Source organism: Chrysemys picta, chromosome 2 (genome assembly GCF_011386835.1).
Source record: "Chrysemys picta bellii isolate R12L10 chromosome 2, ASM1138683v2, whole genome shotgun sequence".
NCBI classification, from domain to species: domain Eukaryota; kingdom Metazoa; phylum Chordata; order Testudines; family Emydidae; genus Chrysemys; species Chrysemys picta.
Genome location: NC_088792.1, coordinates 205448083 through 205461436, shown reverse-complemented (window position 1 = coordinate 205461436; position 13354 = coordinate 205448083). Strand labels below are relative to the sequence as shown.

The 13354-nt window shown below is 43.0% G+C and overlaps 1 protein-coding gene across 5 annotated transcripts in view; it reads left to right on the top strand.

The window, feature by feature from the left end:
- ARHGAP28 (Rho GTPase activating protein 28) overlaps positions 1 to 13354 on the top strand; it is a 174597-nt gene that overhangs the window by 66855 nt on the left and 94388 nt on the right. For 2 of the 5 annotated variants that reach the window (XM_005303101.5, XM_005303100.5), the window contains exon 1: positions 4747 to 5245. The exons of 1 other annotated variant lie outside the window; for it this stretch is intronic. In XM_005303101.5, coding sequence (XP_005303158.1) covers positions 5121 to 5245 — 125 coding nt within the window. In that variant the 5' untranslated portion in view covers positions 4747 to 5120. Of the gene's footprint in view, positions 1 to 4725; positions 5246 to 13354 lie in introns of those variants that run through there. 2 more of the 5 variants (XM_065585261.1, XM_042843392.2) reach the window with 2 other exon arrangements.

Below are 13354 nucleotides of genomic sequence, written 5' to 3'. Positions count from 1 at the left end.
ATCTGTCTGGCGTTGCAAGCTTCCAGAGGGCTATGGCCACTCGCTTCTGGACAGTCAGGGCTGCTCGCATCCGGGTGTCCTTGGGCTTCAGGGCAGGGGACAGCAACTCACAAAGTTCCAGGAAATTTCCCTTCCGCATGCGAAAGTTTCGCAGCCACTGTGATTCATTCCAGACCTGCAACACTATGCGGTCCCACCAGTCGGTGCTTGTTTCCCGGGCCCAGAATTGCCATTCCACAGCATCAACGTGACCCATTGCCACCATGATGTCCACGGCGTGGGGTCCCGTGCTTTGTGAGAGGTCTGTGCCCCTCTCAGACTTAGGCCTGGTCCCCACTAAGCCCCCACTTCGGACTAAGGTACGCAAATTCAGCTACGTTATTAACGTAGCTGAATTCGAAGTACCTTAGTCCGAACTTACCGCGGTCCAGACGCAGCAGGAAGGCTCCCCCGTCGATGCCGCGTACTCCTCTTGGCGAGCTGGAGTACCGGCGTCGACAGCGAGCACTTCCGGGATCGATCCGGGATCGATTTATTGCATCTTAACCAGACGCAATAAATCGATCCCAGAACATCGATTGCCTGCCGCCGGACCCTCCGGTAAGTGAAGACGTACCCTTAATGTCCTCACCGCGCTGCCATAGCCTCCTCGCCCGATTTCTCAGCATCTGCCTCTGAAAAAGGTGGATGATAAGGCGCGAGGTGTTGACAATGGCCATAACTGCAGCGATGATCGCAGCGGGCTCCATGCTCGCGGTGCTGTGGCGTCCGCACTGTCAATCACCAGAAAAGTGCGCGAACTGATTGCCCGCCGGCGCTTTCACGGAGGGAGGGCGGGAGTGAGGGTTGAATGACGACAGTTACCCAAAACCACCCTCGAAACAATTTTTGCCCCAGCAGGCATTGGGGGCTCAACCCAGCATTCCAATGGGCAGCGGGGACTGCGGGAACTGTGGGATAGCTACCCACAGTGCACCGCTTCCAATGTTGACGCTTGTTAGTGTGGACTCACAACGTTGAATTACTGTACTTAGTGTGGATACACATGCTCGACTTTGTAATATCGGTTCCACAAATTTGCTTTAAGTAAAATTGAACTACTCTCGTAGTGTAGACATACCCCTAGTGAAAAATTCAAGGCAAATGAGAGAAGTTTCACTTTTTTGCAATGCAGCAAAAGCACTTCTTTCGTATGGTACTGCTGGCTCAAGGATAGGGGAGATGTGGGGGAACCGACCCTAGGATTTGAATTTGTGAATCTTGCTTCATTCTTTTTCTCCTTTGACATAACCACTTAAAAGTGCTGAGTGTTATCTGGTTTCCCATTAAAACTGAATCTAGCTGAAGTTTGCATAAAAGTCAAATAGTCTGTCACTTCTAAGCAAGCATCTAACTTGTGCACCAACACATTGTAAATCTCAGTAAAATCTACTGTTTATTTTGCACAAAGAGAAAATCCCCTTTATTAAACATATCCTTCTTTTTATGTTATCTGTAAGATCCTGTTTCCTTTATTAATTGTTATTAAATATGAAATGTTTATTTAAAGCAGATATACAAAACCAGAAGGCACTAGAAATAATAATACAAGTACTTTGCATTTATAGGGTGACTTTCATCCAAATGTAATCTAAATTACACAATCATTGTTGTCTGAAGAAAGCAAAGTACTATGGGCGATGGAAAGGGGAGTAAGGGTAGCTTTTCTGGGGTTGTAGTCAGTAAAATAAACCTGTTTAAGTCTTGAATTCTCAGGTCCAGTCTCTTCAGAGAGGGTCAATGCTGTCTCAACTACAACTTCCCATTTGGCTCCTGCTACTTTCAGTATTTCCCAACTGTCAGCTGCAATGTTAGCGTCTCAAAGTGAATTTTAGAGGATGCCTTTCAAATGATGACACTGGGCTCAGTTTACTCCTGCTGGAACAAGGAAATGCAAATTTCACCTCGCACACCAACAAGGGAACCTAAATCCTTGCAGGATAAATCTGGGAGCCCAAACGATAGTGATTATATGACCACCCTCCCAAAAAGTTCTGCTAGGGGATACCAGCTTAAGGTACAGTCAGTGATTCGTATGGATCATTCATGAATCAGCCTAGTTGATACCCCTCCACAGCGCAGAGATCAAGGAGCACAAATGTGGCTTTAAAGCCACCTTATCCCACCCATCCTACTCTGGACTTGTGACAAGCACAACTCACTCATACCAGAGGATGAGGTGCTTTGACAACTCACTCATACCAGAGGATGAGGCGCTTTGACTCAATCTGACTCAAAACAGGGTAGTTAAAGGTTTCCATGCTTACTTTCAGGCGCCTCCATTGGTTTTCTGGGTTGAGATTCTATGCTGTGTGTAGCAGCACCTGCTCCCGGCCTCTCCACAAATGCAGTCAGAGACCAACTGAAGTGCAGCACCTGTGTCCTTTTATTGTTTGTGTCCGTTCCCACCACCTACTATTTACAAGTATTTACAGAGATCAACTGTCACAGAGTCCCCGGGCGATGATCTGGAACTGCTCCCCACAAAGCCAGTCAGGACTTTGGGGAGCCTCCTCTCCCTTGGAGCAGACTGTCTTCAGGGCAAGAAGCTCACGCAGCTTCACCTCCTGGGTCTGACCTTGGAGCATTCAGCATATGCCCCTCCGTGTGCTTCCCACAGCGAGTCCGCCCAGGCAGGGTCCTGGGGAAGCCAGAGGACCTGCATGCACCCCCACTTTGCAGTCAGACGTGACTCTTAGCCAGCCAGTAAAACAGAGGTTTATTAGATGACAGGAACATGGTCTAAAACAGAGCTTGTAGGTCCAGAGAACCTGATCCCTCTGCCGGGTCCATTCTGGGGCCCAGCAAGCCAGACACCCCCATCTGCCCTCACTCCTAGTCCCCAGCCAGCTTCAAACTGAAACCCACTCGAGCCCCTCCTTCTCTGCTGAGTTCCTTTTCCGGGCAAGGAGGTCACCTGACCTTTTTGTTCTCCCACACCTTTAGCATCCCCTTGTAGGGGGTAAGGGCCTGGCCATTAGTTGCTAGGCGACAGAGGGTCGGCCGGAAACTGAGGCATCCACACAGTATTCAGAAGAAACATTAAGAACAGTCCCACTTCGTCACACCAATCCTCTGGGAGACTACTAACTTTCCAGCCAGCAGGGATCTAGAGCCCACGCTCAGGGCTGGCACAACCCATCAGGCGACCTAGGCGGTCGCCTAGGGTGCTAACATTTGGGGGGCGGCGACCGCAGCGGCCAGATCTTCGGCCGCCCCGGTCATTGGCGGTATTTCGGCGGCGGAACCTTCCGCCGCCTCTGTTGGGGGCGGCATTTCAGGGGTGGCACCTTCTGCCACCTCTGTAGGGGGCTGCATTTCGGGGGCTGGACCTTCTGTCGCCTAGGGTGGCAAAAAAGCTGGCAGCGCTCCTGCCCACACTTCTCCCTTTCCTGTCTACCCCTGCTTCCTGTCTCTTAGCCAGCTTTATAGGTCAGGCTGGCTACCCAGGCCTGCAGGTGGATCCACTCTGGTAATTAGGGCGTGGCCCTTCAGCCAGCCCAACTAATACCCTTCTTCCTCTAGAACAGGGCTTGTTTCTCCTAGCCAGCACCCTGTTACACTGTGCCACTAAGATGCACAGCACAGAATTCACAGCCCATTCTGGGGGGGAGGGATACTAAGGTGCCATCCCCATCCTGGTCTGCTCTGGGTGCTGAAGAGCCCCATGTCATTTAAACAGTCCTGCACCGGGGTTCCTCAACGTCAAAAGGCACTCTTATGGCTGTGTTACACAGTGCCTGTACTGGGCAAATTCTCCCCCAGCTGGAACTGGGGCTTTTCAAGCCAGTCATGCATGCCACTCCAGCCCTTTTACACAAAATAAAAGAGAGGAGCAGGGGTGAGGATCTCACCCATGATACTTAGAAATCAAAGAGAGTCATTCAATTGAATTTAACTGGTGGTGCTGGTTACTATAAGAGTAAATATTTATTGTGGCAGTGTTTATTTTACAGGAAATATTAGGGCTGTGTGATATCAGAGTTTTCACATTGCATTTCAACTTCACAGAAGAGCTGCGAAGTTTTCTGGGGGTAGTTGCTCCAAAATAAGGCCATGATTCTATTTTTGAGTGTAAATAGAGAAATTTTAAATTTTCATTCTAACAGAGGGCAATTTTTGAAAAATGAGAAATATCAAACTGGTGCATGTATTTCTTATAAAAAAAACTGCCATTTCACAAAACTTTCATTATCTGTGAAATGGGGGGGGGGCTTTTCTGTACATTTTTGTGGGAAAATCTTTATTATTTTCCTACTGCTCTTTTAATTATCCATCCAGCAAGTATTAAAGATTGTTGAAAGTCTAATATGTATTCAGTATAGGGTGACCAGACAGCAAATGTGAAAAATCAGGACAGGGGGTGGGGGGTAATAGGAGCCTATATAAGAAAAAGACCCCAAAATCGGGACTGTCCCTATAAAATCAAGACATCTGGTCACCCTAATTCAGTAGAAAGTAAAGGCAGCTCTTTGCAGACAGCTTGTAGAATTTAACTGACCTAAATAAATCAGGTTTATTCTTCCCCAGTTATTTAAACAGCCACATAGTCCAGTTAGTTTATGAATCTTTCATGCAGGCATTACAAATTGCATTCCCCCTCTCCTTCCTAGAGCACATGTTTTCTTTTAAAGCACTGCTCCATTCCTATGTTGCTTAACTGAAGAACGATTTCATTTCATTTTGCTCCTTGCTGTCGTATGAGAAATCCTAATAAGTCTGCCCTTAGCTGAGAAGAAACAAAAAAAGAAATAACCCAAGAAGAACTTGTCCAGAGCAGCTGCCCTGAGCCATGTAGGATTACCTCCGGTTTCTGGTTTCCTAAGAAACAGGAATACTTCCCCCACAGAGTTGTGTTTGTGGGCGGTGTTTTTGAATATATGCTAATTTAGCTGTCCTGACAGGAGAAAGAGCCATCTCAACACTTACACAGTTCTCCTGACAGCAAACGGTAGTAAGAGGCTATTACAGTGTAAGGTCATGCGTTTGCTTTTGTGACAGGGTCACTTGATCCAGTAAGTGAGTAAATGCTGGTAGTTGTCTTTGTCGCCAGACAGTAGGGAAGACATGTGCCTGTGATAATGGAGATAAAGGACTCGGGCAGCGTGGTTCTGACAGCCTACCATTCTTACACTCCATCTAGGATACCAATAATCGAACAGAGCTTTGTGCCAGAGATCTCCTCCAGCCATTCTCCAATCAGCAGGTAAAGCATGAAGGATTATAACGGGTACTGTGCCATTAAGTTTTGTCTGAGCTGCTTGTGTTTTGCAGTCATGTTTCCTGCTAGTATGTGAGTCAGTTTGTTGATGTTTTCAGATCACTTTGCCATTTAATCACCACTTTATTATTATGCATTATGATTACTTTCCTGCTGTGGGGAACTTATGCAATTCACTTGTGGTGTTCTTGATTAGAAATAGAAAATGCAAGTGCTTATTTTAAGTTTTTTGTACAAGAGATAGATCAAGTTTACTTGCTATCTAAGATTAGCAGCAAAATAATACCATATAAACAATACATAAATCTAGCTTCTTCTCAGTTCATCTTTTACCATGCTATGAACAGTTAGAAGGGTTGGTGCTAGGTGAGACAATTCATCAGAAAATTCAGTCCACTTTTGGATTCCGAGTTGGTTTAAAAAAATACTTCCTATGCTCACCCCCACCCCCACCCCCGCAAAAATAGATAAGGATCACGTCTTGCTTTTCTTGGGATGTTGCAGTTGCTGATTCTCATGCAGGCAGGCACACAAAGTGAGGCTACTTCTTTAAAGATGTCATCTAAATGAGAATATTTATTTTAAAAGGTTGTATTGCAATAAATCAGGTATTTCATACAGATTAATTTTAGTTACATACTGTGCACTTGTCCACATGTGTGTATAGTTCTGACATAGCAATACAGTCTTGACAATTTCAGTATAGATGCTTTTATCTTGGTAAATCTGACCTTTCTCTTAAATATAGGTGTATAGATTTACACTATTTTCTACAAATTAAATTTTGTGAATGTTTCTATTGTCAAACAAAAGTTTAGGGAACACTAGCATTGGAAATGCAAAGTTATTTTATGGCTTAACTGAATAAAATGAAAACTAAAATATGAGGAAATAGTGGATGTAGTTTAGATTTATCTCATTGCCAGTCACAGATCAATATTTTTCATTTAGGAATGAGCTCTGTGTGTTCTTAACAAGGGTGCTGCTAAATACTTCATATTGTGAATTTTACAAGATGCTGTTCAATTTCAAATTTATCATTTAGTTTAAATGTACATGAAAAGATGAATGTTTCAAGCCTCATTCTGTTCTTTGATTTTACTGTCCCTAGTTATCTGATGCGGATAACTTCTTTGTTCAATTTAAATGTTGCATCACAGCAGTAATAAATACATAATTTCATTTTAAGAAAAGAAACCTACTGTATTGTTTTGGTGTTCAAATCACAGAATGATGGTGATAATGTTATTGATGATAATGTTATTTGTTTTTAAGAAGAGCAAGTTAATTGGAATCTCAATTTTTATCTGCGAGCTGAGCAATGAAAACGTGGTTGTCTGTTATCATTTCACATACTTGTGTTAATTGTTTCAAAACTTGTTGAAAGCTCAGCTGGTAATGTGTCTGAATCCAAATCACATATGCATCACTTAAAGTTCCTGAAAAGAAAGAAGATGTTGGTGCTTTTGAATATTTTGGAAGCTGTTGACATTAGCCAAAATTGTATATATGTCTTTGGTGATGCAGTCTCCCATTTCTTGTCTTTCACTTCCTGCAGCTGTCTGGTAGCAATAGCCAGATTCTGCCATATGGCCAGTCAGGGACTCCATCCGTGTTTCCAAAGCATTTTCCAAGAGAGGTTTTATTAACTCAGCATGCAGCCCTGTGGAATGCAGAAGGCATGAAGGCAAATGCACTGAATGTTTTAGCAAATGGTAGAATAGTGTCTAGCTTAATTCCTGCTTCAACTTCTGAGAGTTCTGTACTGCATTTCAGATTCTAAATGGAGAGCTCTGTTGCTATCCTATAGCATGAAGTTCTCTAGTATAGACTATTTCTGGCTTTGTGGAATCACAGTCTAACTTCCCTGACTCCAGTATGTGAATTCCGTGATTCTTGAGGACAGCAATCTGTAAAAGTATTTACAGACTGTATCTACAGACCATCAGAGGCCACCACGTATCTCATGTTTGATAACAGAAAATAATCAGGAGCTTAGGCCTTGAGTCCTCTCTTTCTTTCATTGGGTTTATACAGGTGGATAGAGTGGAGTAAATCCAGATTTACACTGGTGTAAGTGAGAATAGAATCAGGTCCTTGATTATTACCCTTTGACTTATTGGCTATTGAGCAGTAAATCCTATCATCTTGGGAATTGGGATGTTTCATTTCCATAGCCATAAAAATGGAAATGAAAATATCCAGCACTTTTCTTGCCTTGGAGATATGACGTGTTGCTTTTATCAGAAAATCAGCCCAAATGACCCCAACAGTGAGTGAAGGAATGCATAATTGCACAGTTTTACAGCTTTATGTCTGCCTTTCAAAAGAAAGAGAACAAGTTGCTAAAAGGGTCCAAAATTAATGGTTTGATACAGAGATAAGGAGCTTGTTCCTGCTCTTCTTTACATGAGTGTAAATCAGGAGTAATTCCTTTGAAGTTAATGGAGTTACACCACTGTAAAATTTGTGTGTGAGAAAAATAAGGCCCAAATATTTTACTTTAAAGATCCTTTATTTGCACTGATTTTCAGTTACTTCTTAAAAAATGGCAGCTGACTTTGGGTTCCTCAAATGCTGTCCAATTTGAGATGCCTAGGGCCTGTTTTTCAGGGGTTTTCTGTGCCCCACTATTCCCATTGACTTGACTTTACATTTGTCATTACTCAGCACCTCTGTAAATCAGGCCTCAGTAGGCGTTGTTGGATAATCTCGGCCTGCTGCCCTTCCCCATGAAAAATTCCCATTGACTTAAATGGTAGTTCTCTCTGAGAGTTCCATTCCCCCCCTATGCCAGAGTAACTCAGTTGTTCAGTCAGAGAGAAATGGTTTGCTCCCCTAGGGAAGTAGCCTTGAACCCACTGCTCATCAGAGTGATGCAGATTTCAACAATCCATCAGAGGAAACAGGCATCCACACAGATGCGCTGCTGCCCAATCCTACTTATCCTGCCCAGGTTTGGACATTTTCAGGGCCTGTCCAAACACAGTCCCCCAGGACACCTTCTAACTACAAGTTTCACAGCACAAAGGGCAAAGCAGTGAAAGTTAATAAGCCTCATATGGGCAATGCAGAGCAATGGGTCTGAAGGGAGAGAATGTGGATGAACCAAACTTACTCCCCTAAACTACCACTCCTGCCCTTGGCCACCTCCTCCAGGCCTTTAATAAAGACTGCATGATTGGCTCCTTGGTGCCATACCTCCCACAGAAGTCCATTGAAAAAATTGATGTCAGAATATGGGCCCTATAAGGTAAGGAAAATGCTCCTCACCTATCCATACCATTCATTTCAACTGCATACTTTGCTCCTTTTGTTTCATCTGCAGAACTTCCCTTTGACATCAGTGCAAGTTCTGTCCATGAAATGCATGCAGATTATGAAACAAGCTTGTGTTGCCACTACTGCAAGATCCATGGGAACTAAGCCCAAAATTTCCTTTTATTTCTTTGCAGAGGAGGTGGCAAATTGGATTTATAAATTAGAATAATTTTCCAGTTGCCCTGTAGGATATTTACTTCCATGTATTTAATTTTTACTTGTCTTATATTTCACCTGGTTGTGATTAAACACGTAATTCAGAGTGTGATTATTTATATTTACTTATTGCTCATAAGGACAAAATACTGGCATGCTTCTTGTTTTTATTAGCGATTAATCTAATTAATACTGGAGTATGTGTGCATGCTAGAGTGTGATTACTCACCAAATACTCTTCTTCTCACTTTTCTATCTATCCTATTAGTTTACTGGAACACACAGTTCCAGTGGACCAAATTCCCTGGAGCACCACAATGTGCAAGCCAATTTTCCATGGTCCAGGAGCTTTTGGCAACTGTGACCTTCAAACTGCAACTACTGAGATACATATACGTCTTTCTTATTGAACTGTGCTTCTGAGGTCATTTTGAGTTGATCTTTCTCTTGAAGCAACGAAGCCAAGAAGTCACTGAAAATATAGGTGATGATTTTCCTGCAAATTCAGTAAATTAGCAGGGTGCTTAAATGATTTCTTAAGGGGAAAAAGTGAAGTTGAAATAGTAACTTCCATGAAGTCTCATTAGAAAAGAGTTTCCAAAGATAAATGTACTGATTTCAGTGTTTCAGTTCTGGTAGAGGGAGGGCACTCACAACACCATTCCTGGGAGTAATGCAGGGAAATTTTCTCATTGTGCTCAGCTGCCTATGCTGGATAAGGTGAAGGAGCAGTAAGGTTATAGCCCTGCTTCCACCTCATCCCTCTCTGTCCCATTTGTCACTGCCTGTACTCAGCAGGGTGCTAGGAGGGAGCAGTCTGGAATCAAAGGAGCACAAGGTTTGTGAGCATGCACAGTTGCTATGTATGTGATGCAAAGAGGAAAGCTCCAGCAGTCATCTATGAAGCAGCTGGATTCAAAGCAGTCCTAACTGGGTCAGGTTGAAGGTTAAGCTTGCTGTATTCAGACGCTGTATTTTATCCCTGTAAAATGAATTTAAAACAGTTTCTCGAGATGCAATCACCCTGTTATACATTCATTAAACATCCCTATAACAAAGAAGCATTTTGGGTGACAAATCCATAACTACTGACTTTATGAATATATGCAAGAAAAGGACAAAATGAAATGAGAAATGATGTTCAGCAGCACCCTCTAAGCAATCTGATTAGTTTGCACATTAGTCAAGAAGAAAGTTCTGAGATCTTTCAATTGTTTCAGGGAAAAATCCTTCTCATTTTCTGCAGGCTCAGCATAGCTCCTCCTCCCACTCTCAGGCAGGCAGCACTAAACAGGAGAGTCAAAAAAGAACCTGAAAAGTGACTTAAATTACTCAGTTGTCTCAAGTTACTTGGCAGCAGTTTCCAAGATTCTTGCTCAGCAGGGCCAGTTAAACAGATTTGGGGGCCCCTGCAAAGCCATTAAATTGGGGGGAGGGGCTCTGCATGGCATAAAATTCTCATGCAGTGTTCTTCCCCCTCATTTATCTGCCCCAAACTCCTATGTGATGTGACTTGGATGAGGGATAGGTAATGTAGCCCGAAATGATGTGTGTGGCCCTGGCGGTAATTAGTGAGATAGCGAATGGAGGTGTCTGTTAAACAAGAGAAGCCTGTAATGGGTGTAAACCAGGGTTGTGATAAAGGCGGTGGGGAAGGACTCTAGTTTTTTCTCACCACAGAACTGTATGAAGCGTGCATGGTCCACAACAGCAGAAGCAGTTAGCATCACACTGTTATTGGTGGACCCTACATGTCCGGAGGGTGGAGGCCCTGTGGCTGGATGTCTGGCAGCACTGACTGAGTGGCCCTACTGCTCGGAGTTGTATACAAATGATGTCAAGAATGTCTTTTGCTGAGGTATAGTGTAAACAACCTTAACTATTTTTGATATTTAAACTTTCTCAGAAGACAAAAATAGAAAAAACATGAAACAGTCTCGTTTTCCAGAACAAATCTTGAAGCATCTCTGGGCCTTTCACAGGAATTAAAGTCCCAAGCCTATGAAATCAAAATTTAAAACTACAGTAATCGAAAATGGTAAAAGAAATAGGGGTAGGAATTGGGAAACATTAAAGTTAAATGAACAAAGGTTGGGCGAACACATACTTTATAGCAAAACAGCAGCTTTTGACATATTCCACTGACTCACCATTACTAGCAACTTCCTAAAATGGGTTTATATATATATTTCAGCAAGTTGCTATGCACTATTATTAAAACATTTAGCAGGAGGATGCATATAAATAAGCCAGACAATAGTAGACATGTTTTTCCTGTAGGCTTTAGAAATACCTACGGAATGTCCTCTGGGACTCTCACTAAGGAATGTGGTATTTATAGTCAATTCTTCATGTTATGGTTGAAACTAGAGTTGGCTTCTCTGGTTTCTTTTTAGTGTAATGCTCCTGCTGATCTCCCTGGTACCTCCATGTGCAGAGCTGATGGAAAACATCTGGCACTGTCCCTTTGATCATTTTGTTTGGTTGAGCATTTGGCCAGCTGCCCCATTCATTTTTAACTAAGTCACTTATCTCTGATTACATGACGGTTGGAGTTGCCTGCAAAAATGCTGAGATCTGAGAGCCCTATGCAGCCACCTTTATATTGAGTCTGACATAGTTTAGAGACAGCATAACAAAGAGTAAGAAATTAAGAAGATTGCTGTATTGTTTTTTGCATGATAGCTCATAATGATTCGGTGTGAATACTCTAAGGTGTGAAAACTATGTAGGAATGAAATTACAATATATTATTTCTTTTAAAAAAAGCTTGCTAAAAACTACTAGCAAAAGTTGGAGCAAGGTTCAGTATATGAAACAGAATCTAAAATATTAATTTTACAAGCACAGGGCCAGATCCTAAATAGTGCTGAGTATTCCCAGTGAAGTGAATGGGTCCCAGGCCAATGGCACCAATCTTTCCCAATGCAGCACTTGTTTTCCACACTCTGTTTCAAGTGCCTGAAAAATTGACAAATGTCCTGGATTCTGACTTCTTGTAGAACCAGCAGTTACTTGTACCCTGGCAGTTTTCTGCTCTGATTGGCCAGACGTCTCAACTGGGGAGCAAAGCAAAACTGACAGAAGTTAGAGTAGCAGTGGGAATAGCTGCCATTATCCTGCATTTCAGATACCATAGTGAGGAGAACCATACAAGATCCTAGGTAGACTGAAAGACTGCCAAAGCAGCTGGCCCATCAGTCAGTCTACCTCCTTCCCTCTTTGCCTTGTGACTATGCTGCAGCAGCTCTCATGGAGCTGCTTCTAGTTCTGCTGCAGTTGCCAAGGCCCCTTAGAGAAGAAACAGCAGGAGTTTGAGCAACCAGAGGAGGGACAAGATGGTAGCTGGGAAATGGGAAGCAGCCATTGATGGTGGGAAGTGAAGTTTCCCTTTATTTGTGCTAACAATTCTCCCTAACAGAATACCCCCCCCCAACCGATTCTCCTCTCCATGGGCACGTATAACTCCCAGTAATATTGTTGAGGGAGGAGACCATATACCTCAATAGGAATTTGCAGTAGTGCTGTGTTTGTTACAGAGATACCATTTGCAATTAACACTGATGTTCCATGGGTTGCCTGTGAGTTCCCAGGTGATTTAATACCAAATTATTTGAAACACAGTTCCTTTCCCAATGCACTGCTGCTACAGTTGAGGTCAGAAGCGGCACTCAAACTTGAGCTCCCTTGTCATTAACATTAGGAAAAGATTCTCGTCCTGGGGGGTGGTCCTCAATTCAGGAATTCACTTCCTCCCTCATCTGCAGAACCTGTCTTTTCTCTCTAGCCATTGAAGGAGGAAAGTGGGGTGAACAGTGGTTGGGGGTTACTGACATATCTGCTCTGAAGGGGATTTTCATGTTTGTGTGATGTATGACATTCAAACACTTTGAGGTTGTAGGATTTTAATATATGTAAAGCCAGTCAGTGCTTGGGATGGGAATTTACTCAATCTTTATAAAAGAGAGAGAAAGAGAGAGAAATTGTATTGCTGTAGCTAAAAGCCTTTATCTGAGACTTTATAAATTGGCTGTAAAATCTCTTACTGTAGAAAATCTGTCTTGGCACATGACTGATTTTTACAAACATAACAAGCACAAATCCTTTTGTTGATGATGGACCAGTACTAGGTTTACTGAGGTCTATAGAATTTGGGGTGCATAGAAGAGTTTTGCTAGGAGTAGGAGGAAAAAGGAGCCATGGAACAGATGTCACTTACCAGGTCAAACCGAACAGAAGCAAGAGGCTTCCTGGAAAGTTGTGTTTTTAAATGACTATATGCCCAACCTTACACATTGGGCCACTGGTATAGTTGACTACAGAGCTGTAGGGGGGGTCATTGAGGCATAAAGCCTGACTTTTCACCTTTTAGTGAAGCTAATAAAAAATACTGTCTTGTCAGCACATGAATTTTGGACGGGAAAGAACTCATTTACCCCAGGTCTGAATATGACCCACTGAGTGATGTTTTCCTGACCAGCTTCTTTATGCACTCAGCAGGCATCAATAACCATGCTATTACCTAGGCCACAAGGGTAGTTTGCGCAAACCCTGGGGGAGGATATAGAGTGCCTCGTGTCAGTCAACATCAACCTCGCTGACCAATTAAGGGATCTG